Source organism: Thunnus albacares, chromosome 11 (genome assembly GCF_914725855.1).
Source record: "Thunnus albacares chromosome 11, fThuAlb1.1, whole genome shotgun sequence".
Classification (NCBI taxonomy): domain Eukaryota; kingdom Metazoa; phylum Chordata; class Actinopteri; order Scombriformes; family Scombridae; genus Thunnus; species Thunnus albacares.
In genome coordinates, this window is record NC_058116.1 from 24,653,586 (window position 1) to 24,681,542 (window position 27,957).

Here is a 27,957-nt window from a genome sequence, read left to right on the forward strand (position 1 = left end):
TTACACATTAAATTCAGTTTACTCATCACAAGGAGTACTACACAGCCTGTTAAACTACTTGTATAAAGTCTTCTGTGGCTTTGGCTCTTCAAAGTTTGAGAAAATAACTTAACATTAAAGCTTGCATTACAAATTGAAGGTGTGGTGTTTTTAAGAAGTGGGGACTTGGGATGCAGTAAGTATTTAGGTAGAGACGATATTGAGTTTCATTATGGGAATCGCAGGATGCAGTGTTTTTTGTAGTGTGATCCACACCGGGACTAAAAGTCAGGATGTCTCAGCCTCTGCTCCATCAATTACAACCATTCTTCCTTGAAATCTTTCTCCTGTGAGTCCACCGACTTTATGTACGTGCAGTACTAAATTTCTGGAGAACCACATGAAAAACAGAAAGTATTTTAAAAAGTTTATACTTGTTAATAATAATCGAGTGTTAACTGTATTTTCTGAGCAAAGTAGACACAAATGTCTATGTATCAACAGTAAGGCATGTGTGTGAGGCAGACTGCGTTGGCTATTGTTTTCCCGTGATGGGTTATAAATAATGTCTGTACTTTGATATATTTTAGGTAGTTGTCATCAACGCACATGCACACAGAGGGGTACAAAGAGGAGAATGAAGAAGGAAGAGAAGAATACAAAGGAGAGAGAGAGAGAGAGAAAGTGAGATCACAAGGGGTCTGGGGTGCATTAACAGGCTAAGGTGTGCTTCCGGGGGATTGCGTGCCGAAAGCTGCTAAAAGAAAGTGGACTGACGGTTTGATGTGTCTGGCTCAGGCCAGATGGACACACGGTCGCAAACCATGGGCTCATCTTCAAAGAGTGCTGGAACCAATCCAGACCTGCTCCTTTTGCCAGCTGCATGAACCAAAATTTGTATGTGACATGTACAATACATGTCTGTGGCTAGTCCATGCCTGTACGCTTGTAGATCTTTCAAGCTGTGCGTATGCATGCGTGTTTTGCATGTGTGTCTGTGTGTGTGTGTGTGTGTGTGTGTGGGAGGTTATAAATAGCACCAGACAGTGAACCTAATAGAAGTCAGGCCTGGCATCGACAGTCCCTGGTAGATCATTCGACAAACAAGGCATTGCATACTCAAAGGGCATCGCAGGAGGAAGTGGACAAGGCAAATATTTAATGTCACGAGGAACATGTACAACATGACCATTCAAGTCACAAACTATCTCTAAAGCAGCAGATGATGTCATTGTCTTACCTGAATGCAGCAAGGTACTCTGCATCACCCATTGGAGGTTCCAGTCCACCAGTAAACGCCATGTTCACGTTGAAGCCCACACCTGCTCCGGTGCCAACCTATATTGCATACACACACGCACACACACGACTGGGTCAGTAATGCATACATTTTTAAAAATTACCCGCATGCAGCAAAGACAGACTGGTGGTCCCTCTCACCTCGTCAGGTGCTCCACTGCCAGGGAAGAAGTTCCCGTCGTCGTAGCGATGCAGTGACAGATAGAGAACGCTGGGGTCACCGTAGAAGGCCTGCTGGGTGCCATTACCATGATGAACATCCTGTAAACATCAAGAAGTAGCAGGTTAGGGCAAACTCTTACATAGAATGTGGAAAAATTGTGATTAAGAATACAAATAAGAACGATCTCAGCTAAATTAGCCTTTGACCCTGACTATACTGCTCAAGCAACGAGCTCAGCAGTACAGGTATTACAGAAGCTGTTTTGTGACCAAAAGAGCATCAAGTGGAAAGTGAAAGAGTTGCACATGAAACATGAAAATTAACTGCTGCACCTGTACTAAGACCAACTAAATGACAAAGCAATATTTCCAGACAGTCTGCATCTCAGCAGCAGCCTGCTGTGATGTCAAAAAGGGATGGTCAGCAGGATTAAATAAAACACTAAACTCCAATAAGTTATTTGTTTTTTGCCAACAACATGACATCAATTAAATGACTTCATTGTTTATATCCCAAGAATGCTTTAATACACAAGTCCTAAAATGTCCCTGTTGGCTGGAGGCAGAGTGGCATGACAATGAGGCTGCTAGCTGCACTTAAAGTCCCCCTGTGACAGACAGAGAGGAAATGAAAAGGCCCTTCAAAGGCTTTTGGGAATGGCCATGACCAGCCAGAGACGCCACTGAAGAGCACTCCTCCTAGACACGACCACGGCTTTGTCATACATTTTTAAAAATGACTTTGTCTGTCTTTCGGGGGGAAAAGGGGGACAGTGTCTGACCTAAATAGCTAGTCTTTCAAGCCCTTTTTCTCTCTCTCACAAGAAGTAGATTATATGGCTTGTGTATGTTTTGCAGTTCTAAGATATTCTGCATAAATACTAGTCAAAACTTGCCACAAAATTATAATGGTAACACAAACAAGATGTTTAACAGTCATCATAACAACCCATTCCCATAAATTCGAGTGCAGGACTAGACAAAAGGTGAGGTGGGTACACCATAACGACTAGGAATCGTGGTAAATGTCGCTCTTATCCAAAGCGCTTTACAATTTACCTCTCATTCACATACACTCGCACACTGAGGCTGTGAGCTGCCGTGCGAGGAGGTGGTCTAACCATCAAGAGCAATTTAGGGTTCAGTGTCTTCAACATGTGAACAGGAGGAGCTGAGGATCGAATCTATCAGTTATACTGTATGTTTCCATCGTGCTAGGTTGGTGAGAGTGAACTACACTACATTCACAGAAACAAGACCCAGTATACGGCTGGACCGTGTATGAAATGCTAGAGGGCTTTTAATTTGAAACAACGGATACAGGAAGTGGCGACATGTGGCGACCAAGCCCACGGGAAGTGCGCCTGGCTTTGGCTTTGTCTGAAGCCAATTTGACTTTTGTGACATTTTTCAAACAATACATTTTGTAATCATAACGCGAGTTTTTAGGGAATGTAACACAATATAGACGAAGAGTTTGAGACAAAAGAAAAACAAAGGTATTTACTTCCATGACAGAAATAGATTCAAATGAACATATGATCCCACACAAGAGGCAGTAATGTTGTAATTGGCTAAAGTGACAGTGTTATATATATTTGATCTGCAATGTGATAAGCATATAATGCCAGTTAATGGTTCATTAATTACAGTCTTATGCTCACTTTGGGAGACAGGAACACTATATTTCTCTATAAAAACTTCATATGAATACAGAAGTCCATTATAGTTAAATATCTGTTTTACAAGAAAAATGTTGTTTTATAAATCTTTTGATCCAGTTAATTTTGATAATATGGTTGAATGAGAGAAAGTCCAAAACAACCAAACTTCCTTTTTTTTTTACCCCGTGTGGCTTATTTTTCCAAATCAAGTTAAAAAGAAGCCTGTCTAAACGAGAGGTTTTATGTTTGGTGACATCAAGGGAGGAAAAGCCATAAGAGGCTCTTGTTTTGGTGTAACGGCCTCTCAAGTGGCCCACATAGAGACCGGCCCCGGCTCCTGATGGCCAGCCTGACTCTGCTGCGGGATGTTGATGGACGTTGACCAGCTGATCATCTCGGAATCGAGCCGCTAGCAGCTGAGATGACTGGCTGGTACCCGTCCAGCTGCTCCTCACATCTCCGAAAACTTTCCAAATAGAGGTTATTTGGATTAACTGACTACATATTGGGAATCTAAATGGTTACTTTCTCGCCTGAAAAAATATTAAAACTTAATAAAGTGACATTTAACAGTCCTACGGAGAAATTTACAACTGAGTGATGAAGTTACACCCTTGGTCGGCCAAAGTTGGCTGAAGGCCATCGAAACTTGGGACAGCCAAGTATCCCAGAATGCATTTTGCAACCAACTGGCAGCAAACGGCAGAGATTTTGAGCCGGGCCAAAGACACGTGTGTAGGGCTGGCTCCGCTGTTGCAGTCCAGCCAAAAAAGGTGCTTGTACACCTTTGAATAGCTGTTCATTCACCAAACAGATAGCTACGTGACAAACAATCCACTCACCCAGTCCACGATGAGGATCTTGCTGACATTGAGCCTCTGCTGCAGGAGCTTGGCTGCTATGGCGACTGAGTTGAAGTAACAGAATCCCCTGAGATTGGAGACAAATGACAGGGAGAAGGCCGTAAAGAGATAGCACTTTTAACTTTCTGAAATGACATATTTACAAGCCAAAATGACTTTGTTACACACATGCATACACGCGAGCGAAATGAAAACATTTTTCAATGAAAAACACATTGATCAGGAGGGGAGTATTACGACAGAATTCCAAATGTCTATAACAGGATGAGGAAATGAGAGAAGAGAGGGTGAGAGTAAGGAAAATATATGTACTGAAGGGAAATTCAGGGAGAAATTTCTGATAAAGCTGCTATAATACAGCCAAGATCGGATTTTTTTTTTCTTGGTCAAATTTCAGATGCACTTACATAGGTGTGCTCTCTTCGGCGTGGTGTCCAGGTGGTCGCACTACAGCAAAACCATTCTGTCAGTGAAAGCAAAAAAATTCACACAGTTAGAAAAACTCACATGGTCCATGAAAGTTGGTTTTGTCTGACCTACGGATGTGTGGTTGCACAGCAAAAACACATAATACTAACTGCACTAAATATGTTTCATGACCTCACCTTGATCCCGGTCAATAACAACCTTAATCCTGTCACAATCTTTCTTTAAAAATGTCACTATCTAAAGTAATTCAAATGTGCACACTTGCACACACACACACACACACACACACTTTCACACAGAAACAGATGCTTACAGTACTTCAGGGTCAGTTAAGGGGAGCTTTGTTAAGGCAGGGACCTGCGGGACTCCCAGCAACTGTTTTTGGGGCTCCCACTGCTATGTGGGGACATTAGATAGATGTTCGGGCTGATGTAGAGCGAGGCAAGCTGGACTAATGATGTTGAGTCAGCTGCTGTGGATTAGCAGCCAGCCAGGAGATTATTGTAGAGACAACTGCCTCAGCTGGTTTGAGGAGACCCAGTTAAAGCAGGCTGCATAATACATTATGTACGTAGGTGTGTGAGAGACAGGGGGGTACGTTGTTTCTCTATACGGGGGGAAAAATAACTATGGATTAAAATAGACATTGGGAAAAAAAAAAACAGAAAGCAACATATGGAGAGACAGAACAGTGTGTGGGTGTGTGAGCAGTAGATTTATGGCATTCTGTGGAGTTCAGAGAGTTGGTGGTGCAGGTGGAATTTGGTACTTTGGCTGTAGAGGATCCTCAGAGGACCATCTGTATGTGTGTAAGCATGTATGTGTGTGAACGCGTGTGCGTGCATAAGCATCTGTACACATGTGCATATATGTGTTAAGATCAGGTTAAGCTGAGGGCAAGTCAATACCTGTGAACTTAACCCTAGATGGAGAAAGTCCAAACTATTCATGTTAGTGTTCAGTTTTTTTTGTCCCAGGGGACACGATACATTTGATTTTCCTTTTAAGGTCTGATATTAATAATCACACAATGTGCTATGTAGAAAGACCAGACTATTATTCCTTCATAGTAATTATGCCCATATGTAGAAGTAGTACTGAGGGCTAGCAATCCCAGCTAAAATCCATGTGGGTATAAGCATGGCGTGCTACTGTCTCTCTGAGGAATGTCATTAGTCTGTGGTATGTTGGTGCTAAGCTAACGCTAAGTGTGACGGCTGCTCTGCAGGTGGCTGCGGTGTAAGGCTAATAAAGCAGGCCTGTTAGTGGGGACTGTTAACGTTTGCAGTGCCCGTGTGTCGGGCTTCCCTGCTGGGTTCAAACAGTAAGCAACCATTGCTGCCACAGACACAGGAAGACTGGCTGGTGGGCAAGGCATGGCGGGGGTGGGGATGTCTGTCTGAGAGGTGCTAATGAGAACATTTAAGATAGGTGTTTTTGGCTTTGGGAGGAGGTTTCTCTTTTCTTGAGGTGTGGATGTATAGTACAAGGGGCACAGTACATCTCATAGCAGCATTAACAAGGCTGGATTCATCCACTTGCATTACTTTTATATAAAAATTAACACAATCTACAATGTATCTAAAAAAAAAAAACAGTTTTGCCCATTTTAAGGCAGATGTAAGGCCGTTTGAAATAACTGAGGTGGAAAATGAAACAAGGCGAGCAGACCAGAATGAAACCCTTCAAAGCTGCGGTCATGAATTTATTTTGTAATTTGTCCAACCGAGCTTTGTTTCTTGTTTGCTCCATCTTAGAAGTTATTAAATGCACAAACAGAATTTACCGCACGGACGTGACAAACACACACCTTCAGTTCTCCTGATGCTACTTTGAAGACCAGCTCCACCACCGAGCCCACGGCCAGACGAGCTGCACTGGATGAATGAACCTCATTCCAAATGGTGTCGCTGTCCACCTGCCAACACACACACACACACACACACACACACACACACACACACACACACAAAGTCATGTGTTGTTTATATCATTTTTTTTTTTTTAAAAAAGCTGGAAGTATTGGCTTTTGCACTGTTTTTCATTTATTTAGGAATTTAGGGATATTTGATGGTGCAGTTTATGGTGCTTCAGTGTGACAGCAATTGTAAAGCTGTGAGCACATTTGAGATCATTTAGTTTGTGTCATCTCACAGCATCAAAGTTAAGTCTTTGAAAGTGTGTCTGCACTGGATGGAGAAGTGGCAGTGTACAGACTGATGGAAAATTCATTCGCTGACATCAAGAGAAAACAACAGAGAGAGAGAGAAATCATGAGGCAGTAACACATATTTAGCAGTTTAATCATACAGATAAACAGTCAAATCTGCTAGAACAGACAGCATAGTTCCTGAATATTTAATTTAGCATAATAGAAGAAGCAGCTGTTTGTTAAGTTGTCAATCAATAAATTTAATTTGAATGTTCTGTTCTTCACATGTGAGAAAAAAAAACAAACACGCAAAAAAACAACTTGAACAAATCAATATATAAATACAATCAATATACACACATTTTGGTGGTTACTTATGATAGATGTAAGTCAACTGGAAGTATTCACTATTGGTGACTTACAACTAAATTCTTATTTACTTAGAAATGTTAGAGGACAGAGAGTATTGTCATCTGAAAAAGGAAATTAAAGCACATAAGATTCTTTTAAGAAGTAGAAGAACCAAGTGGAGCAAAGTTATCAGAAGAATTGAGCATTTCTTCACATATTTATTTATTTTATAGAATGAAAACAAAATTTCAGGATGGATTGTGTGTGTGCGCGTGTATGTTCGTGCGTGTTTGAGTGTGTCCAGACATAGGGCGACCATTCAGTGGTCAAGCCTGATTAATGCTAAAGCACGGACGGCCCCCTCGGCCCCAATCACAACAGTACATCCACACACATGTATACACCACACGCATACACGCCAAGTGGACCACAATATTCTATGTGATTGATTGTAAACAGAGCTATGCGCAGGATAATATACACGACTTCCATCAGGCATGGCAGATACTGCAGGCAGATGGAGCGCATGATAAACACAGAGAGAAGAAGCTGGCAGAGGAAAAGAAGAAAAGGAAAGTCTGTGTGTCAGTGTGTTTGAACTGTACACACATGTGCGCAGCGGCCGATGCCAGAGCTCTAACGCGGCTTTCTGATGTAAACCCGAGGCTCTTCCACTTTGAATATGTTAACCTTAGCCTGCCAGTCACCCTCTCTGTCAGACAGTCGGCCTTTTCATCCACACTGACAGCTTTTCAGTCAGTCAACTGGCCGACCGGTACATTAACCCTAGCCACCCAGTCAGCTCCTTCAACCAGTCAGTGTGTTAAGAGACCCGATAGCTTTTCAGCCAGCCAGCCAGCCAGCCAGCCAGCCTACTTTCCTCTTGTCTTCGGTGACGGGAGTGATCAAGGCTGGGGGGGGGGGGGGGGGACTCCATAATAACATCCACAGGGAAGGGAGGGAAGAAAAAAAAAAAAGCTCTTTTTAAGTTGCGCCAAGAAAGAATTTGTTGAGAAATAGAACTGCGGCGCATTTCCATAGAATAAAAAATGATGGCGTTGAATGTGAGGACAGACAAACAGGGAGTAAGAGACGGAGGAAGACGGTATGTAGTAGCAGAGTAAGTGATTGAGTGAGCGAGCGAATGTAGGGCCAAGTGAGTGAGTGAATGGGAAACTGAATCATATACAAGTCAGGTTAATGAGCACAAACAGATGCTGTGAGTGCTTTATTATTCCCCCTGTTGATGTTAGTTTGCCTCGAGCCAGGAGTGGGACACAAGCTGGTCAGGAAAAAGTGAAAGGGGTGTGTATGTGTGTGTGTTTGTGTGTGTATGTGTGTGTGTGTGTCTAAGAGGTAGAAAAGAGCAGGAACGTGCTGGTATGACGGAATGATGGTTCTCCACAGGCTGACAGCCTAATTTCAGCCCCCTTCCTCTGTAAGTGTGTATGTGTGTGTGTGGGTGTATGTGTGTGTTTGTGTGTGTGTGTTGTATGTGTGTGTATGACAGGAAGACAACAATTTAGTCCCATTTGCCATTATAAAGAGCAGAACAGAGCGCTGCGGAGCTCGGGCTCTTCTTGTTCCCACCACAGAGGCAGCAGTTAGGCCTGAGGGAGGGAAGAAGGGGGGAAAGAGATAGAAAGACAGAGAGAGCCTGGAGGTATGGAGGACTTGCAGAGGAGTTTGAGATGTAGAAAGAGCGAGTGACGGACGACGTAGGTGTGTGTGTGTGTATAGATGTAGGTGAGTAGGTGGGTGCTGGCATGGCTTTAAGCGATCTTCGACATTGTGATGAAGACAACAACAACAACATACACACACTGGTGTATCCCTTTCAAAAGACTGCACTTCCAACTGAGCAACCATCTAAATCATTGCCTTAGCACACAAACATCCTCAAACACACTGCTATGCACACAAACAAATGCACGCCCCCCACCATACCAATGTACACACACACACACACACACACACATACACATCTTGTACGCTGAAAACATCTGGTTATAATTACAAACACGGCGGAAAGGCAAGCAACAGCTTTTGTTGCCTCTGGTCCTTGAGGGGCGGTGTTTGTGTGTGTGTGTGTGTGTGTGTGTGTGTGTGTGTGTGTTAGGATTGTGTGCGTTTGTTTGGTGGAACAAGAACAAATGGAACCATTATTTAGGCAGGGGGCAGAGAGTGAGTGGGTGAAGGAAACAGTTATTACACTACCATTTGATGATGCTGAAACTATGCTAATTTGTTTCAAGTCAGATGGAACAGTGCCAGTTGGGTATTGATTAGATTAACACGATGTTGTAAAAAACGCAATAGGCTATTACAAGAATTTCCACTGAATAAACCAGCGTGACTAACAATGATAATTTCCAAGTTATATCAGGCACACAAATCTCAAATACTTAATTACACTGTGAATATTTGTAAAATGACTTATCTGTAGTTAAAAAGCACAACTTTATAATCAGAAAAAAAGTGACTTACCCCTACGCCTCCACATGGTAACCTGACAAACATGGGGCTCACTGAACCTGGGAAAGACGCACAGAGAGAATGAGAATTAGAAAAAGTAAGTGAAGAGCTAACTTTCTGCACAAACGAGCCCATGACCTTAGAAACTGCAGCATTTGACTTTCTGACCTATTCCAGCAGTGAGAGTATACAGGGGGCATGCCTTAATTGGTCAAGGTGAAGAAAAAAAGCATCTCATTGCCCTTACAATCACCCGTTACCCTCTTTAAGGGAAATCAAGATTTTAAACCATAAAGAGATCTGTTTCATGGAAATTAAACTTTAATTTTCCGGCAGGTCAGACAAACAAAACATAAACTACCTGGTCTGGTAATTACATTTTCCCCCTCTTAATGCCAAAGCCCTCATTTTTTATGTATTTACAAAAGGCATTAAAAGCCTTTCATGAAAAACATGAAACTTTTTAGTTCATAGGAGGTTGCACTCTTATTTGAATTCAATCTAACTGACTGCTTACCTTGGTTATGTGTTTACAAGTAATGTTGCAATATAAAATCTTAACTGCCCAGATTTCAAAACCTTAAACTGATGTAAATCTAGTGTTGACAACTGCACTAGTGTAAAGTTTCATGACTACAACAGCAATTTTTGAAGCTCAATGGGCAAAGCGTGGCACTCACATTACCAAGGTTTGGGATCCCATTATGGCTCACTGGCACACGTGCTAACCTACCGCTAACCAACAGTGCCTGACAAAGACAACATATCTCGTATTGAGAGGACAACTTGACATTATACTTATGGATACTTTAATTCCTTACTAGTTTATTGCAGTTTGTATTGTCACTTCTTAAAAACCCACATGTGTGCTAAACTTGCACTAGAATATCTCATAATACTCCTATGTAAAGAGTAATAATAAGGGGAATATATGTCTCTGTTGGAATGAAAGCTAAGACGACCACTGGGGTTTGCCCCTTACTGTAGGTGTCCGCACATACACTCACACATATACACACAGACTGCCTCGGCTACACCTGCGCTTTAAGCCGCTAAAGGCCAGACCTAAGTGACTAAGCAGCCTGTGCGACTTTTAATTTAACAGCTTCAGCGGGTCCTCGCCTTATCGTAACACCTCCAGGACTTTATTAGATTGGACCTTTTGTTATGACACGGTTTAAGCATTAAAGCAGATTCCTTTAACAGACGCTGCAGATTCACAGAATTCACATGATGGGTTAGTTGGAGACTCAGTCTGAGGTTTAGTCTGCTCAATTTGACAAAGTCACTTAATACTTAATGTTCCATGTATAGATGTAAATCAGTATGTAAAGTGTATTTGCCTGTGTTGCACTGAGCAACTGTGCATTGAATCTTGGCATATTGTGCTTGTCACCTGTGTGATAAATACTATAAAACTGCATTAATCTCAATGCTCAAAAATCTCAATTTTAAAGCGTCCACAGCTTGGCAGATTAATCTTGATTAAGCAGGTGGCAGAAGCATGGCAAGCAGTCAGATTGCCTGGAATGGATACACTATGAGGACATTTATACTGCAGTTGGTAGACTAGCTCAAATTAAGAGTGTTTGTGAATTTGTGTGTGTGTATTAATGTGTTTCTTACAGTCAAGCTTCTGCCGCAGTGGGTTGGTTCCATACAGGAGAACGTGGGCTTCAGAGTGGACTGTTTGTAACTCTTCCAACGAGGCTTTCCTACCACGGATACACTGGACACAGAGAAGCACAGTGGAGAAGGAACAGATAGAAACAGATGAGACAAGAGACAGACAAATGATCTATTCTGTTAAGTGTCCACACTCACCATCAAAACTGATACAGTCACTCGAGGAAGGCGCACGGAGAGAGTGAGATGCTGCACGAATGTAGTCTCGGTGTGAGACGTTGATTGAGAGTGCAATCAGGAATAAGTTGTGCATATAAAGGAGGCCAAATAGTGTCTGCATGTGTAAAGCAGAGTTCTGGATCATTTTCAAGCCATAACTTTATAGTGTGTGGTTTTTATTGGTCAGGCCAAGTGTCAACAGAAAATGGCTAAACACTGCCCCCTTCTGGTCCTGACAATAACTTGCACCTTGCGGACAGAAACGTTCTTTTACTATTAACATTAAAATCCTTTTGAAATATTTTATTTGTTTAGGCCTTTCTTACCATTTGCATTCAAAGACTTACAAAGATAATAATAACTTACCTTTGAGTGCTGGTTACCTATCAATTTCTATAATGCTGTGCATGTTGCATACTATAACCATATCCATTGGCTTTACAAGAAAATGGATAAATGTAAAGTACACACTGTAATTTGGATGACGGAGGACAGAATTGCACCAAACCCAATTGGCAAATTTTTGATACTTGACTAACTGTAGTTCTTGCACAGGACAATTTAAGTCTAAAAGATTATATTTATTGTCACATATAGTGTATTTATTCTACTGTCTGTCTCCTTATAGTAATATTACACCCATCAGGCCACACCTCTGTGGTCAAGTGTAACTGTGGCCTTACCTCGCAGTGTGCCCTTAGACCTGTTTCCTGTAGTCGGGACCAGATACTCTGGATGCGACCAGCATGCTCTGGATGGCTGGTTGTGTTACCGCACATACACTGGTGCTTCTGCATCAAAGAGTCATAAACCAGACCTAGAAAATAGACACCACCACACACACAAGCATGCACACACAGAGAAAGAGGTTCAGAGTGATTGTGCATCTCTAACAACAAGGACAGAACAGCCATCGCAGTAGGATTCCTATAATCACACTTTGAGATGCAAGTGATTATCTATTGCACTTCTTCACTACTGGCAAAAGGTTATGCGATGTAGATCCACAGAGAGGAAGTGATTCAGAACAATAAATTACACCTGTAGTGGTTCATATAGTCAGAAGCCCTGTGGATATACACAGCCACTGAATGACACAGCTCATCATGCTGTGTAGTTCTTGGAAAAGGTTTCCTGTAAGGTGCAATCAGCAGGGTGAACATGTGTTTCTAGATTACTGTTTGCCACCCTACTTTATGATACAACTCTGTTTGAGAGCAATACAAATCAAAGGCATCATTTTCATATTTAGCTGCATCGGGTATTTGTATGTGTATGACCTGTGTGATTTCTCAACAGACCTGTGGTAAAACGAGGCTTGGCGGGCGGCTCCTGCACCACTATCGGGAAGGAAGCTGAGGCCGGAGACGACTGAGCCCTGGAGAGGGGGCGATGTCCTGCAAAGCTGACCGACAACCCGGCTGCTTCCATTGAGGCTCTGTAGTTCCTCAACTGGTGGATCCGCTGCTGCTCTAACAGCAGAGCCTGCTGCTCACACACATACACACAAACACACGAAAAGCGTCATGTACTGAATCACAGCTGGACTGCAATATCTTTCTCTTACCAGAAGATGGCACTAGATATCTGTAAATTCAAAGCTGCTATACTACATAGTATAGGCTGCAACAAGAATAGTTGACATTGATTCTCAAAGTGACAGTTTTCTTTTCTGTTACAGAATTGAAGCAGCAAACCTGGTGTATAGGGTTCAAATGATAAAATCACATATTTCCAAATGTGGTAATAATGCAGACTCATTTTTAAAGGACCAGTGTGTAAGATTTAGGGGGATCTATTGGCAGAAATATGAGCAGAAATGGGATATAATATTCATACTTATGTTTAAATGAGTGTTTAATCACCTGAAAATAAGAACTGTGTTTTTGTTACATTCCGAATGAGTCCTTTATAATCTAAATTGGATCCTTTTCCACAAAGCCCACCATGTTGCACCACCATGTTTCTACAGTAGCCCAGAATGGACAAACCAAACGTTGGCTCTAGAGAGGGTCTTTGGCATTTTCACAACCACCGCAGGTTCTCCTACATGCTTGGAAGGGGAGGGGGAGGGGGAGGGGAGGGGTATTCAACTGGTTGCAATCTGCAACCTCACCTAGATGCCACTAAAACTTACACACTGGTCCTTTAAATGACAAGTTATTAATCCTGACCTCCTGAACTATACTTCAATAGAAAATTCTATACTTACAGTACATCTGTCTTTTGATAAGGATAATGGATAATATTACTTAATGGATATTATTAATAATAGATAATATTAAAAATATTATTAATATTATTCTCTTTATGTAATTACAAAGGAAACAGCCTCAAACACTTGACAAATTTCTGACCCAACAAACAAAACAACAGCAAGCAAAATGAGAAATCAATTAACTTGTGGAATATGTATGTATTAATGATTTCATCTAAAAGTGTCTCATGTAAACACTTGAAAAGTTAACCCTAGTATATGTGTATATTTAGGTGCTTTTTCCTTTAAAAGAGAGTCTCACCAAGCAACCCTGTTTTCCTATCCTAAAGGGCGTGTCTGCTTACACTATGGGCGCCATGGCGACAGTGAGAGGAGTGTCTGATTGAATTTGGCTGAGCGGGCAGCAGGGATGGGCTAGACAGATGAGGACATGGTGTCCTGACTGTGTGTGTGTGCGTGAGTGTGTGTGTGTGTGTGTGTGTGACAGCATGTGAGCTATAAAGTGATATAAAATTTATGTTGTATTTATCCATGAACACTTACAGCAAAACGGGAGACTATGTGTGTGCAACAGAGGAGTTTTCTTGTGGGTGTACAGATTGTATTTTAAAAGCATGCATGTGAATGTGATTGTCCATATGGAGTCGTGCTAGGCAGTAGTGTGGAGGAGGCACACATGCCCTAAGCTGTTCACAAAAAAAACACACTACTCCGCATTAGTAGAACACGTGTAGTGGTTAAGTGCCTTTTTCGTGACTTGGGAAGATATTTTAAATATAACTTTAATGCAAAAAAAAAAGTGGACTGGACAAACAGTTGAAGAAAGCAGATTGAGTGTAGAGTGTAATGTTTCAGTCAGTCACTTGTAGCTCCATCTGTCACTGCTGTCAGATTGTTCTCATCCATTTGCCTTAATAAAATCACCACAACACTAGTGAAAAAGAATCATCTATAGTGTCTAATTGTAGTCCCTTTGAACCTGAATGCTTTACATGATGAGATAATGGTGCCACCTTTGGCGTTCTGAGAGGCTCGTGCATTTTAATTGACTCTAATTTCACGCCTAGTCAGTCTCTTGTCTTTCCATCATTCACTCTTTACTTCACTGTCCTCCTTCTTTTCTTCTTTCTTTCCATCTTCTCCATATCCTCTCCTCTTTTCCTCTTCCTACCTTTCTCCCCTCTCCTCAGTTATCCCTCTCAACTCTCTTTTCCAATCTCTCTCCTTTCCCGCTTCCCCCGTCTCACCCCTCACCCTTACCTGTCGAAACATCAACTCCTGCTCAGCCTGTCTCTCCCTCTGCTCCCTCTCCTCCTGCTCCTGCGGGTCTGGGGGCTCCTGCTTGATGACCAACCCCCGTACGGGCCCTGCCTCCGGCACAGAGGTAGAGGAGGAGGACGAGGAGGAGGAGGAGAGGCCCTGGTGCTCCCTGAGTTCCTCCTCCGTCTCCTCTGGGTGACTCTGATGCTGCCTGCCCGGCCCCGAAGCGCTGGAACTTGCGGTCGAGACCTGATCACTGGGCTTAGACATGATCTAGAGGAGGACGAGATGAAGGCAGGTCAGCAGTTTGGTCTGCCTCAACTGGTAGAGCACAGTATGATAAAAATAAACAAACTATTGAAACTATAGGAACACTTTTGGATAAAAAATTGTCCACCAAATATCATGTGAAGACTGGGGAATTAAGGGGTAATACCATGGTTCATTAAACATGTTTTTCAATCCAAAAATAGCTGCCTGATCGATTCAAGTACAAACAATGTATGAGAACTTAAGTTCAATCAAACAAAGGCTAACATTAGCCAGGCATTTGTACTTTTTGTACACACTGACATAAACCAGACCTGTACTCTGAACAGACCTGTACTCTGAACTCTGATAGGTTATTTATTTGTTTAAAAGAATCTCTGTGCCTTATATTTAAAATTAGACTGCTAACTTGTCCGGGCCTGTGAGAGAGGAGGAAAACTGAGTTAGGACAAGAGGGGGAGAAAGACGTGCAGAAGTGGAGAAGGGTGATATTAGGAATCCTGTTGTGGCAGCTCTCTCTGTCCCTGTCGTCGAAGACCTCAGCCTTGATGTACAGGTCATGATTGGAGTGGACTGCTGTTTGTGCATGGGACACACAGACACACACACAGACACACACACACAGACACACACACACACACACACAAAGACATACACACACTTGGCTGGCATATTGCCCAGGGAACAGTCCATTGACGTCAGAGAGCAGGCTCTTGCCTCATCCCAGTCCCTCTTCTCCAAACAAACTCGAAACACTCATCCACTCCCGCTGCTCTGATTTTCACTCGTCCTTTCTCTCTTTGCTTTGCTCTCTTTCTCTCTTTATACTGCTCCTTTTTAACAGAGGAAATAGTTGCCTCGGATATAAACTATGGCTGGGAGCACTAAATAAGCCTGTTGAATCGGTTTGGAAGAAAGGGAGCAGGAATTGGAGAAGGGAAGGTGGTTCTATACACAAACACTTGACATTAGTTGACTCTTGTAACTATCTGTCTGTCTCTCTCACACACACACACACACACACACTTCCACAACATTGTTATGTAAGCGGGTATACCACAGTATTGCCTTATCTGTCTCAGGTACAGTAATTAATGATAGGCAGCTGGCTCATGTTGGAACCGTTTCATGATACTTTCATTCCTGTCTTCGCTGCGAAAACGTTCAACTGTTAAAGCCAAATTTAAGTTTGCAGGAAGGGCCCCTTTTTCATTGCTGACTTGTCGAAAAATGTGAGCGAGGAAAGGAAGGAAGGCCACAGAGATTCCATGATTTACAAAGTGTCGATGTCAAACATGGGGGCAAATAAGTGATGAATCATACTATACCACTGTGACATTTGTAAAAACACTGTAACAAAAAAAAACCAACCTCATACACACATACATACTGTATATGTGTAGCACAGTTTTTCTTTTAATTACTAATCATGCAGTGATTAACAACATTTCATGTGATTTCTTTTACGTAGTTCTTCAAGAGGCAGTAAAGAAGCAAAACACTGGCGACTGACTGGGGCATGCGATCTATTTACAGTATGGGTTCTGCAATGACTTTAACATTATACAATCTTATTGGAAAAACAAACAGAGCAAAAAAATGACAAGTATCTGAGCTGGCTGCATTTAAATACCTGTTTTGCAGCTGTTACTGTGAGCGCAAAAAGTACAGCTTAAGAAGTAAACACAACCATTGCACAACCATTGGGAGCGATTCAGGGATCAGTATTTTGTCCAAGGACGTGTGGACAGGAGAAGTCAGGGATCAAACCACCGACCTTCTGATTAATAGACAACCTGCTCTACTTCCTGAGCCCACCCCGATTCAGGCTAATAATAATACCTGAAGTGAGCTCTTTATGTATTCCAGGTGATATTTGCAATATAGGCTTTATACTTGAAATGACAGGTTAGAGACCAATGTAGTATGGGGTAGATCATCTATGATAATTGACCTTTTCAAGCATTACAGAAAGTCACTTGGGCTCCATTTAACTTTGTCTCTCCACAGCAACATCCTCTACTTGTCATCGGACACTTGCAACCTGTGAAAAGCCGCCCTTAATTTGGGAAATGGGTAATAATTCCATCAAGTGCATCAAGGTGAAATTGCAGGAAAAGGTTTGTGCGAGAGAGATAGGGCACACCCTGGACAGGTCGCCAATCTATCATAGGGCTGACACATATATCGTACAGACAAACATACAGTATTCACACATACAGGCCATGTAGGAGGAAATCAGAGCACCTAGAGGGAACCACACGGACACGGGGAGAACGCAAACACTCTACACAGAGAGGCTTCAGCTATCTGCTTCTTGTGAGGCAAATGGGCTACCCACTCATCCAACATGCCACCCACTCCATACTCCAAAATTAATTACAGTAAAAGTAAGCAAACAATATAAACATCTAGCAGGAGACTTACACAGTGGAGCCAAATGTGTTGCAACATCTGGAACACTGGAGCATGCTGGCTTTTTACTGTTATATTTTCACTGCAGATTAAACTGGTTATTTCCAACTGTGGATAAAGTTATGTAGAAGTCAAGGAAATCATGTAAATTGAAACTACATGTTTTCATATTCCATATTTATGTACTCACAGAGGTAATGAGGTAATGATTTGTTGTAAAGTTACTACATTCTCAGTGATCCGGACGAGAAACTTGGAACGCGGGCTGCTTCGAAACAGATTTGAGGAGCTTACAGTGGTGGTACTTCTGATGATGACTGGGGTCAACACATGTGGTTTGCATTTATAGACATACAAACACACATGCGAACCTTTGATTTGTGTGAATTATAACAATAATGTTTGAAGCATTTCCTTGTTGTCTGGGAACGCTATGTTTACTCGTGTGATGTTGGTGACAGGCCTCGCTGTCACTGTCTGCTCATCTGTGCTCAGACAGATTGTTTAAGCGTTGTATTTTGTTTTTTAATTAAAAAAAAAACAGAGAAAATATGGACACACTTAAAAACAGATAGATATGTGTTCTCTGCACTGCTGAACCTCCTGGTTAGTGTCCAACTGGAATGCCTGTCCTAAATGTCTTAATTAGCAAGTGGTCTGTGATTTGATACACTGAATTAGGGAAGATAATCCTGTTTCAGACATGCACAATAAATTTCAAGCATGCCCACAATGATTAGGAGTACTCTTTTTAAATTTCACTTGTTTTCCAGATTTATCAAATCCTCCCAAAAAATTAAAGCATCAGGAGATTTTTTGTGTGTGTTCTTACTGATAAATAGGGTGTTTTTTTTTTAAAGTAAGAAAATAACCACTACAACCTGAGGCAATTTAAAATCTTGTGTTACAACATTCCTGTTAATATATATCATGATTTTTAAATAATCATGATAGTTCAAATGCTGCTTCTATTTTTTTAATGTGCAATGCAAACTCATTAACAGCAATTCTCATTGTAAACTGCCTGGAAAAGAGCATTAACACAAACTAATGTTACATGAAATTAACCTGATTTTACACCTGAGCTTGACTTAAACCTGCAGTGCGGAACTTTTACATATAAATGATCGTCTGTTACATTCAAGCCCTTACCAAACAAGTTCACACAGTGCTGATTAAGCCTATCACTGCCAGGTAAATCTCTCTGTATCTCACAGTATACCAGAGTTTTTCATCTGGTGACGGGTTTGACATTCCTGCGCTGGTGGGATGAATGCATACTGGGCATGCTCTATGGGCAGAGCATGCACACTGGAAATTTCCACCAGCTAAGCCGGCTAACTTCCAGTTAGCTCTCTGCTATCTATAAATAATTGAATTGTGCGGCTCTTCTAGACTTTCCAAATGTTATTGGACTGAATGGATCAAATTCTGTCTTGTCTGAAACAAGTTATTTTTGCGCATGTTGTGTAACGCTCAAAACAATTTATCCACCATTTTACAGCCGCAACAGTAGCGACGGAGTAGGCTACGGCGGAGCCTTTGACGTAAGCACATGTTGACAGTGTTTTTGTAATTACTCTTACTGCCAGAGGGGGGCGACAAAAGTCCCGCACTCCAGCTTTAATTAGCTGGAGTCACAACAGCCTGGAGTCTAGAAGCAGAGGGAGTCACCAACAGCCCAACAACACAAGATAAAGGAGCTTAATCTGAAAGGAATTTCAGCACTCAAACACATGAATGCACACAGAAACACAAACAACCATCTCCCTCTCTACACTGACCTTATACTACTCTAACTCTTCTCAACACCTTGCTCACACACACACACACACACACACACACACAAACACAATGATGCAGTGAGTCACATTTCCTGTATGACCATATATGCAGGCAGCTTCCTCTAGAGCACAGTTGCCAGGGTGACAAGGAGAAGTAGGGATACACGAACACAGACAAGAAAGACTGGCTATGAGACTTGATTGCAGGCTGATTCATCCTGCTCTTGGAGCAAAGACAGGATTCACAGATATTAAAGCTGGAGTGTGGGACTTTTACATATAAATGAACGTCCGTTACATTCAAGCCCTTGCCAAACAAGTTCACACAATGCTGATTAAGCCTATCCACGCCAGATAAATCTCTCTGTATTTCACAACGCACAAAGTTTTTAAATGTGGTGTCTGTGCTGACGTTCCCGTGCTGGGGCACCAGTAGTGATGCTTTAGGTCAACCAACAATTATTGGTTTATCAGAGCTGAAGAGCGCCCATAGAGCATGTGCACCAGAGACTTCCGGCTAACTTCTGGTTCAGCTAACTTGACTATGTGACTATTTACTCTCACTGCCAAAAGGGGGAGATGATAGTTCCGCACTGCAGGTTTAAGCAAAGCAGCATCTCACACACACACACACACACACACACACACACATGCCGACTTAGTGTACAAACACACTTGTGCACCCATGCACATACTGGCTACAACTCTACAGCTGCATATGCATGTACAGTAACATATATATCATGCAGAGCTACCTTGTTGATGATGTGCTGCTGCTGCTGCTGTTGGAACTGCTGTTTGTGTTTCTCCAGGAACTGCTGGTGCTGCTGCTGGACCACCAGCTGCTGCAGGGCCTGTGCCTGCCCGCACTGCTGCTGGGGCAGAGGGGCCGACTGGGTTCTCCCCAGGGGACGGTGGCTCCGCGCGAGCTTGGAGACAGAAGGTGATTGTAGTGGTAGGCCAGCCAGACCAACTGTGGCAAACACATATTGTAAAGATTTTTTTTAATAAACTATATATTTTATGTCTGTAATTTTGGCCATCATTCCTATTGGTTACAAACACACACACTGAATGAGGTACAAAGGGCATCATAACATGACGGTTCAAAAGTACCATCCAAAATATCTGTGCAAACTCAACTTTAAACTAAATACTACAGTTATCATGGCTGTGAGGATAGTATGGGATAATGTGAGTATGTTTAAATATGTACGTTAAAGATACCTCATGTTTGTTATGCAGTGTGGATTTAGTTGTGTTGTCAAAAAGTCCTGAAATCTCTGCAATTAAGCTGCTGTGTGAAATATAATCAAGTTGTGAAAAAAATCTTCTAAGACAAAATGACAGTAACTTGAATGTCTTTGGGTTTTGGACTGCTAGTCAGACAAAACAAGCAATTTGAATTTGTCAACTTGCATTCTAGAAAATTATAATAAGAATTAAGAAAATAACCAGTGGATTAATTTATAATGAAAATAATCAATTGTAGCTAATCACTTTTAATATTTACATTTGTGTTACTAACTTGTAAAACAACTAAATTATTAACTTGAAAAATTTTGGAAGGAACATGCTCTGATATTATGATCCGCACAGAGTCAGTAGTTCAAAAACCGCCTACTGACTGCTGAGAAGTAAAGAAAATGCTGTAAATGTTACAGTGAATACTAACCTATTGGACTGTGGCTCTGCTCCAGCAGCACCATGTGTTGGAGAAGGGAGCTGTGACCAGCCGTGCCCCCTCCAGCAGCCTCCCTGTCCAGAGCTGAAGATGCCAAGTAGGAGGGCAGGTGGGCAGTGGGCAGGAAAGGAGGGGTCAGAGGAATGCCCTGCTGTAATGCAGACAATGCCAGACGACTCTCACTATCTTGGTGTCCTGATAACACCTGCGAATAGAGACGGAGATTGAGACACAGGGATGGAGAAGGAAAGACGCAGGCAGGCGGATGGAAACAGAAATAGGTCATATCAGACAGAAAGGGAGTGAAATGGAGAAAGAGGAACAGGGAGAGATACAAATGTAAGGCATGCGCTGCCAAAAAAACACTGATAAGAGGTTTCATATTTTTACTGTGCATAAATGGAATTCAATTTTGGACTCTGGGAGATCCATGTGCATAGACTCGCTAGGCACATAACAGCTCAGAGAATGAACTCACAGTTATTCTCTGTAGTAAATTAACCAGTCAGTGAATGCTCTCAGTGCATTTCCGTGGAGTCAACGACCGGTAGAGATGCGAGCTACATTTTAGGTGTATGTTTTGCAAAATAGATTCTTTAGAGCAGATTTTAGTCCAGATCCGGACCAAATAACTATTTACTCTGGACCGATAACTAAATCTAACCGCAACCCGACCCGGACTGCACATGGCTATAATAATCTCACCTCAGCTGCGATTGTTTAACCGTCCACCAGTAGCCAGAATTAACAAGGTTGTTGTGGAGTGTAGGAGTTCTGGTTGATAACGTAAAATGGCTTGTTTGAAACTAGCCAAACAAAAGATAAAAAAGAAAGGCTAACTGTAAAAAAAACATGAATTTAAGGAAGACTGGACTGAGAAATACACATTCATTTTGGCCGAGGGAAGTACGAGACCATTACTGTGCTTGATTTACAATGAAACAGTAGCTGCAACGAAGAGTGGGAACACAAAACTCCACTATGACGCCAAAAACATACCTGTTTTGAACAAAACTATTCCAAAAACATGGAAGTAAGAACCACAAAACTGAAACAGTTGATGTCAAAAGACTCCATCAGAATCAACAGTCAATGCAACACTTACACCAGTGTCCCTGCCTGGCCATCATATGTTTTATGCTCAAGTTTAAGGACTTGGTTACACAACAAAGGTGTCACGTTTCCCATCAATACAGAAATTCTGTTCATGTACTGTTCATGAGTTTTTCTCCTGAGATATTATCATGTAATGCACCCTTACTGGATCCTAAAGGTGGTGTACATTTATTGCGTAAGTGGACCTCTAAGACTTGTCATTGAGTGCTCGAGCTTTAGAGTAATACATAATGCTATATTGTATAATTGTACAGTATAATATTGTACATTAGGTGTACTCACAGTGCTACCAGGGCCTGTGGCTGGCAGTCCCAGGGTGATGTTGGGCAGAGAGGGGGAGGTGTAGAGAGAGAGCTGGCTAACTGAACCTTCCCTTGCAGCCAACCGCTGAAGCAGGGAGGCCTGGGCACACACACACACACACACATACACACACACACACACACACACACACACACACACACACAGAATTTAGACTCAAAGTAGACACAGTGTTACACAAAGTACATTTACATCTCCCATATTACACTCACTCACAGAGCTTGAAACATCCATTGAAATACATAGACACTGGTCACCTTTCCTCAAACAGATTAACACTAATGGACACAAACATCCATGTGCATATGCAACCACACACACACACACACACACACACACACATGCACAGGCAGCCATGTTGGTTACCTCTCCTGGGCTGCTGGAGATTGTGACCCCGTTCTCATTGGGGATGTTACTGGAGCTGTTGTTGGGGGAGCTGGGACCTGAGCCTGGTGCACTGTTGCATGCAGACTCTAGAATACACACAAAACAGATTTTTTTTTAACTTGCTGGCCTGGACCAATGAGCTTTCTGGGCTGAAATGTGACTCTGTTATTCCTTGTCCTTGTTTTGTTAAAGCCATTCTGTGGCTGCGTTTATATTATAAAACATGGATTTACATTTGTTTATATCCAAAATCTCACAAAAATGAATGATGATAATATATAATTTTATTTATATGACATATTTTGAAACAATAAGTCATCAAAATTCATGTTGTTTGGCAAAATCCAATCACTGATGTTCCAAATACAGGCTAGAATGGGTCTTGTTTGAAATCTTTTTAACAAGATATCACATTATAAACAGATTAAATCCTGTGACAAGAGTGCTCACCTGCAACGTCAAGGGAACGCTTCTTGGCAGTAGTGATGGGACCGTCTTTCCTGCGGAGGAGAGGGCTGCTGCGGCGCTCTGTCACCTTCTGCTTTAGCCTGGAACGAAGCTTCAGGTTGGGCTCGGAGGCTGACAAGAAACAGATGAAAATGGAAGATGGAGGATTTAACCATAAGGTACCCGTAAAGTTTCAGTCTGGAGTAAGGCAAAACTTCACAGTAATTGAGACTGACTGATTGATTGATTCATTTTATTTGACAGTTTCATTTAAAAAAAAACAGCAGCTCTGCCGTGGCATTGAGTGCTAAAGCCCAGAGGCTTATTTCCATTGTGGTCCCTTTGGGGATGGTGGGTGTGCAGGGGTCAAGATGGCAGATCTGACATGGCAAGAATAACACAAAAACATTGATCAAAACAATAATACAATATACTCAGCTAGTATTTCAAAGTATTAACAACATCAATCACAACCTCAGTGCTTAGCTGGACAATGCCTGGCCCTAATCGCCACTAAAACTAATTAAAAACTCTGTACATCAGAGATAAAGACATCAATATATCAACATTACTTCACGGCCCCCAACCCCCCCAGGGGATTATATTCAAGTCTGGGATTGCCCATAATAATTGAAATAAATAAGCTACATCAAAACAAACAAAATAAAATATAGAAAGACACTAATATCAGACATAATATCCTACTATGAATAACCTCTGAGCCAATTCTTAAGCGCCAGGTTGAAACCTCTCAGACTGGTTATGATTTTAAGATTTCTGGGCAATCTGCTCCACAGATTAACTGCCATGTATAAAAAACTTTCCTTCTTCAGGTTACTCATAAACCTGGGAGGAACAAAATCAGTGGAACTTCCCCTAGTGGAATAGCTGTGAATATCCCTCACCCGGATGAAATTATTCTTTAGGTATTAAGGGTATAGCACCGAGCACAATCTTACGTACAATGCACAACTCGATCTGAAAAACTGCCATGTGCTTTCAACCACCCAAGGCTCTCAAAATGAGAAGGGTCAAGGTGAGTTCTCATGGGGAATAACCTTAACTACCTTGTTTTGAGGAGTTTGAAGTTTGTTTTTAAGGTACAGAGTTTGGCCATTGTACCATGAACAGCATAATCAAAACAAGGCTGGACAAAAGCTCCTTCCAGGGTCACCATTGCTTTCCTGTCCAGAAATTTTGAAATTCTGGCTAAGAGGCATGTTTATGTTTGACCTTAGTGAGTACCTTCTCAGGCCGGCCCACTGATATATGGCTATCCAGCACACAGCCAAAGTAATTGACTCCATAGCTGCAAGCACAGTGTCATCAACAACAACAACATTAAAACCAAGGGACTTTTTCAATTCTATCTGACCCAAACCATATAAATTCAGTTCAGCCAGCGTACTTTCAACTATGCTTTTATCCTCATGTGAAACCAGTGCTGCAGAGTCACCTGTATATAAAAAGAGTTCACATGAAGTGACAGACTTCAGATCATTTATAAATAAGAGGAAAAAAAGTGGTCCGCTTATACTTCTTTGTGGGACCCCACAATCAATAGACCTACGATGAAACATTGTCCCACTAACATCTACCACCTGTTTCCCATCTTTCAGATAATAGCTAACCAATCTGATTGCTGCATCATTACAACCAATGGCTTTTAGTTTGGACAATAAAATAGCTTCTGTCTACCTTCTGTAGATCTAACATTGCCATATCACAAAAGACCATACTGAAAGTCATATAGTAAATTGTGTGAGGACAGAAAGTTGTCAATGTGATTAAACATGATCTTCTCAATGATCTTAAAACAGAGTACACAAGATAGAAACAGGCCTATAGTTTCCGTGATCACGTTAAATCCCTTGCTCAATAGACAGATTTACAATGTGGGTGATGCATGGATTCTCTTCAAAATCTGGCTAGAATATTATCAAAACCAGTTGCTTTGGAGCAATTGAGCTTGTTGGGCATCTCAAGCACAACAAATATTGTTTGTTTCTCTTCATAATAGCTTCCAGATTATCACCATTAATCCAGGGCTCCGTCCTCTGCTTAATTCTTATCTCTCTTAATGGGGCCAGTTTGTCTATAGCTTCTAAAAACACAGTACATTTAAAAGAACACCATGCTTTATCCATGTCATTACAATGCAATACAATGGACCACTTCATCTTACTCTGACAATGGGTGAGTGCTTCTTTGCTATAATTTTTCAAAGATCTATTTTATAGAGTTTTGGCAGTTCAGCACATTTTTCTTAATCTTCCTTGTACAGAAACCAAAGGAATGATCACTCAAACCATAATGTAAAGCATCACTATTTGATATACTAGCCTTGTCGGACATTAAAACAAGGTCAATAATAGCTTGAGTGGAAGAACAAACATGTGTCTGGTTCATTAATCAGTTGGGGAAGACCAAACAGGCGAGACTTGAACCCCAAAAGATATGTCTCCCTAATGTCAGTATTGAAATCACCAGTCATGATCACTTCGGATTTAACAAAGTCTTCACACTTAGTACAAACCTTTTTCCAAAAGCTCATAAAAGTTTCTCTCATCAGGAGGCCTGTAAACAAGTTAGGACTAAATTAGGCTTGCTCTTCAGTAAAAGAATATCTAGCCACACTGTTTCAATTTGGTCATCAATTAGGTTTTCTCTCTTATAAGAGAGCACTTGAAGCAGAATTAAAAAGTTTTGAAAATGTGTTGTCAACATGTGTTTTTAATCAACAAACGTGGCTTTTCCCATCCCGTGTAACACTGCAGGTAGCGCCGGGGTTAAGTACACGACTTCCAACTGGGCCACACATTCTAAAAATATTATTTGTTGCACCCAAAATTAGCCCCTTAAATGTGTTGAAAATTACAGATTCTCTCTAAACTGTCATTCTGGCACTAAGCTTTATTTAGCTGGCAAAGACAGGTTTATTCCTTCCTCCTGGCTTCCTTCCATTCAATTAGTTGAAGCTGGACAGTTAACCAACGGTTGACCTTACGCTCGTCCCACGACCTTTTATCAAATAGACCATGCTACATTCATTAGCCTCAGAAAAAGAGCCGGGACTTTTTGGTACAACCAAGTGGAAGCAATTGATTTGTCACTTTATACTGCAGAGTTTTATTCCTTGTTAGACAATTTATGAAGGCTTATTACAAACCCCTCTTGGCCCTCTGCTTTCTTCCTGTATCCTTGAATTCTAATGTGGTACACCCAAAATTAGCCCCATAAATGTGTTGAAAATTACAGATTCTCTCTTAACTGTCACTCTGGCACTTAGCTTTGTAATAGATTGCTGGCTGCACAATTGGGAGCTTGTTCGCGGGCATGTAGTCGGGCTAATGAGCTCGTCCCAATAGGCCACACTGTAAGTGTTGGCCGACACATTCAGGAGCTGAGGTTAGCCATTGTCATGTGACAGTGGGAGGTGCTGCAACAACAGGGGAAGCAGCCAACTGGCAGCTTTCTTGACCCCACACTTAATGATGCTGCCTCCAGGCTCTGCTAATGAACACTGCACACACACTTGTTCCTAGACACATTCATTTACAAAAAATTGCCTGTGTGTCTTTATGTGTTTGTATACAATACAATACAAACAACTTATTAATCGAACTAGGGGCCATTTGTTTGTAGAAGCTTGTTGTACACAAAACACAGTAACATACAAACAAACAATTGAACAATACAATATACAGCAAGAAAAAGGAATATTAAAAAAAACACCAGGAAAGCTAAATGCGGAATAAAATCTAAAAATAATATTGATATATAAACTTGGTAAACATCAAGATCAGATAAAACATTCACCAATGGTAAAAAACCTATGGTGAATTTAGTAGTCAAATTGTAAAGGGAATGAACGATATAGAATAGTGGTTAGTTTTACAAGCAAGTAATGCAATAACATGTCCAGAAGAGGCCAAGATATTTGCTGCATTGTGGAGGATTTGTTGGTTGCAAAAAGAATTCAGATCTCTCTGTTTCACTCTGGTGATCTTAGAACAGATTTTGACAATGCTGTTCAAGCTGTTACTGTCTTATATTGTGAAGTTGTGAAGCCAGCAGATAGAAGAAAAACTCAGGAGACGCTCAATAAAAGATTGATAAAAACGACAGGATGACAGGACTGACTTAAAAGGAATTTAGTTTGCGGAGAAGGTGAATTGTGGATTGACCGAATAGCTGCCCTCTTGAGTGCTCCTGCATCTGTCAGTATACATAGTAAAGAGTAACTAAGAAAGGTCGTACATTTACAGAAACCCTCTGCTCTCTGTCAGTTAAGAAGTCCGAGATCCATAATTCAAACTGGTGAGGCAAATTAAAATAATTTAGCAACCTTTCTATTAAAAGATGCAGCTGCATCATATTGAATGTCGATGAAAAGTTCGCAAACAAAAGCCTGGCATAGGCTTGCAGCTTTTCTAAGTGTTTATACAGGTTATAGAGTATTAAAAGCTTGGCATCGTCCACACCTCCACCTGCCTGGTAAGCAAATGTCAGTGGATCAAGTTTTCTATCCACACTTAACAGAACAAGGTTATAACAATTTTCTCAAGGTTTTTCTGACTGGTCTAAAACCATTAAATTGCCTAGGATGGGTGTTCTTTGGGACAGGTATCACAGTAGAAGATTTCCAGATAGAAGGGATTTGGTTACATCTGGAAGATACGGTGGAGGACACCGCTAAGCTGGTCAGCAGAAGTGTCACAATGTGCACCAACAAATGTGATCTGGACCCAGAGCCTTCCTGATTTTCTCACAGTCAGAAGAGAGAGACTTTCTAAGGACAGAGATATTTTCAGAAAAGTCATGTTTTTCAAAGCG

At 41.5% G+C, this 27,957-nt stretch overlaps 1 protein-coding gene across 2 annotated transcripts in view; it reads right to left on the reverse strand.

The window, feature by feature from the left end:
• Positions 1-27,957, reverse strand: part of hdac4 (histone deacetylase 4) — a 144,732-nt gene that overhangs the window by 20,732 nt on the left and 96,043 nt on the right. For both annotated transcript variants that reach the window (XM_044366013.1, XM_044366014.1), the window contains 15 exons: positions 23,125-23,253; positions 22,654-22,760; positions 22,249-22,368; positions 20,842-21,055; positions 19,922-20,139; positions 14,698-14,970; positions 12,521-12,707; positions 11,903-12,036; positions 11,001-11,103; positions 9,387-9,433; positions 6,207-6,314; positions 4,375-4,430; positions 3,947-4,034; positions 1,420-1,539; positions 1,220-1,317 (listed from right to left, as the gene is read on the reverse strand). In XM_044366013.1, the coding sequence (XP_044221948.1) occupies positions 1,220-1,317; positions 1,420-1,539; positions 3,947-4,034; positions 4,375-4,430; positions 6,207-6,314; positions 9,387-9,433; positions 11,001-11,103; positions 11,903-12,036; positions 12,521-12,707; positions 14,698-14,970; positions 19,922-20,139; positions 20,842-21,055; positions 22,249-22,368; positions 22,654-22,760; positions 23,125-23,253 (2,002 nt within the window). The remainder of the gene's footprint in view (positions 1-1,219; positions 1,318-1,419; positions 1,540-3,946; positions 4,035-4,374; positions 4,431-6,206; positions 6,315-9,386; positions 9,434-11,000; positions 11,104-11,902; positions 12,037-12,520; positions 12,708-14,697; positions 14,971-19,921; positions 20,140-20,841; positions 21,056-22,248; positions 22,369-22,653; positions 22,761-23,124; positions 23,254-27,957) is intronic.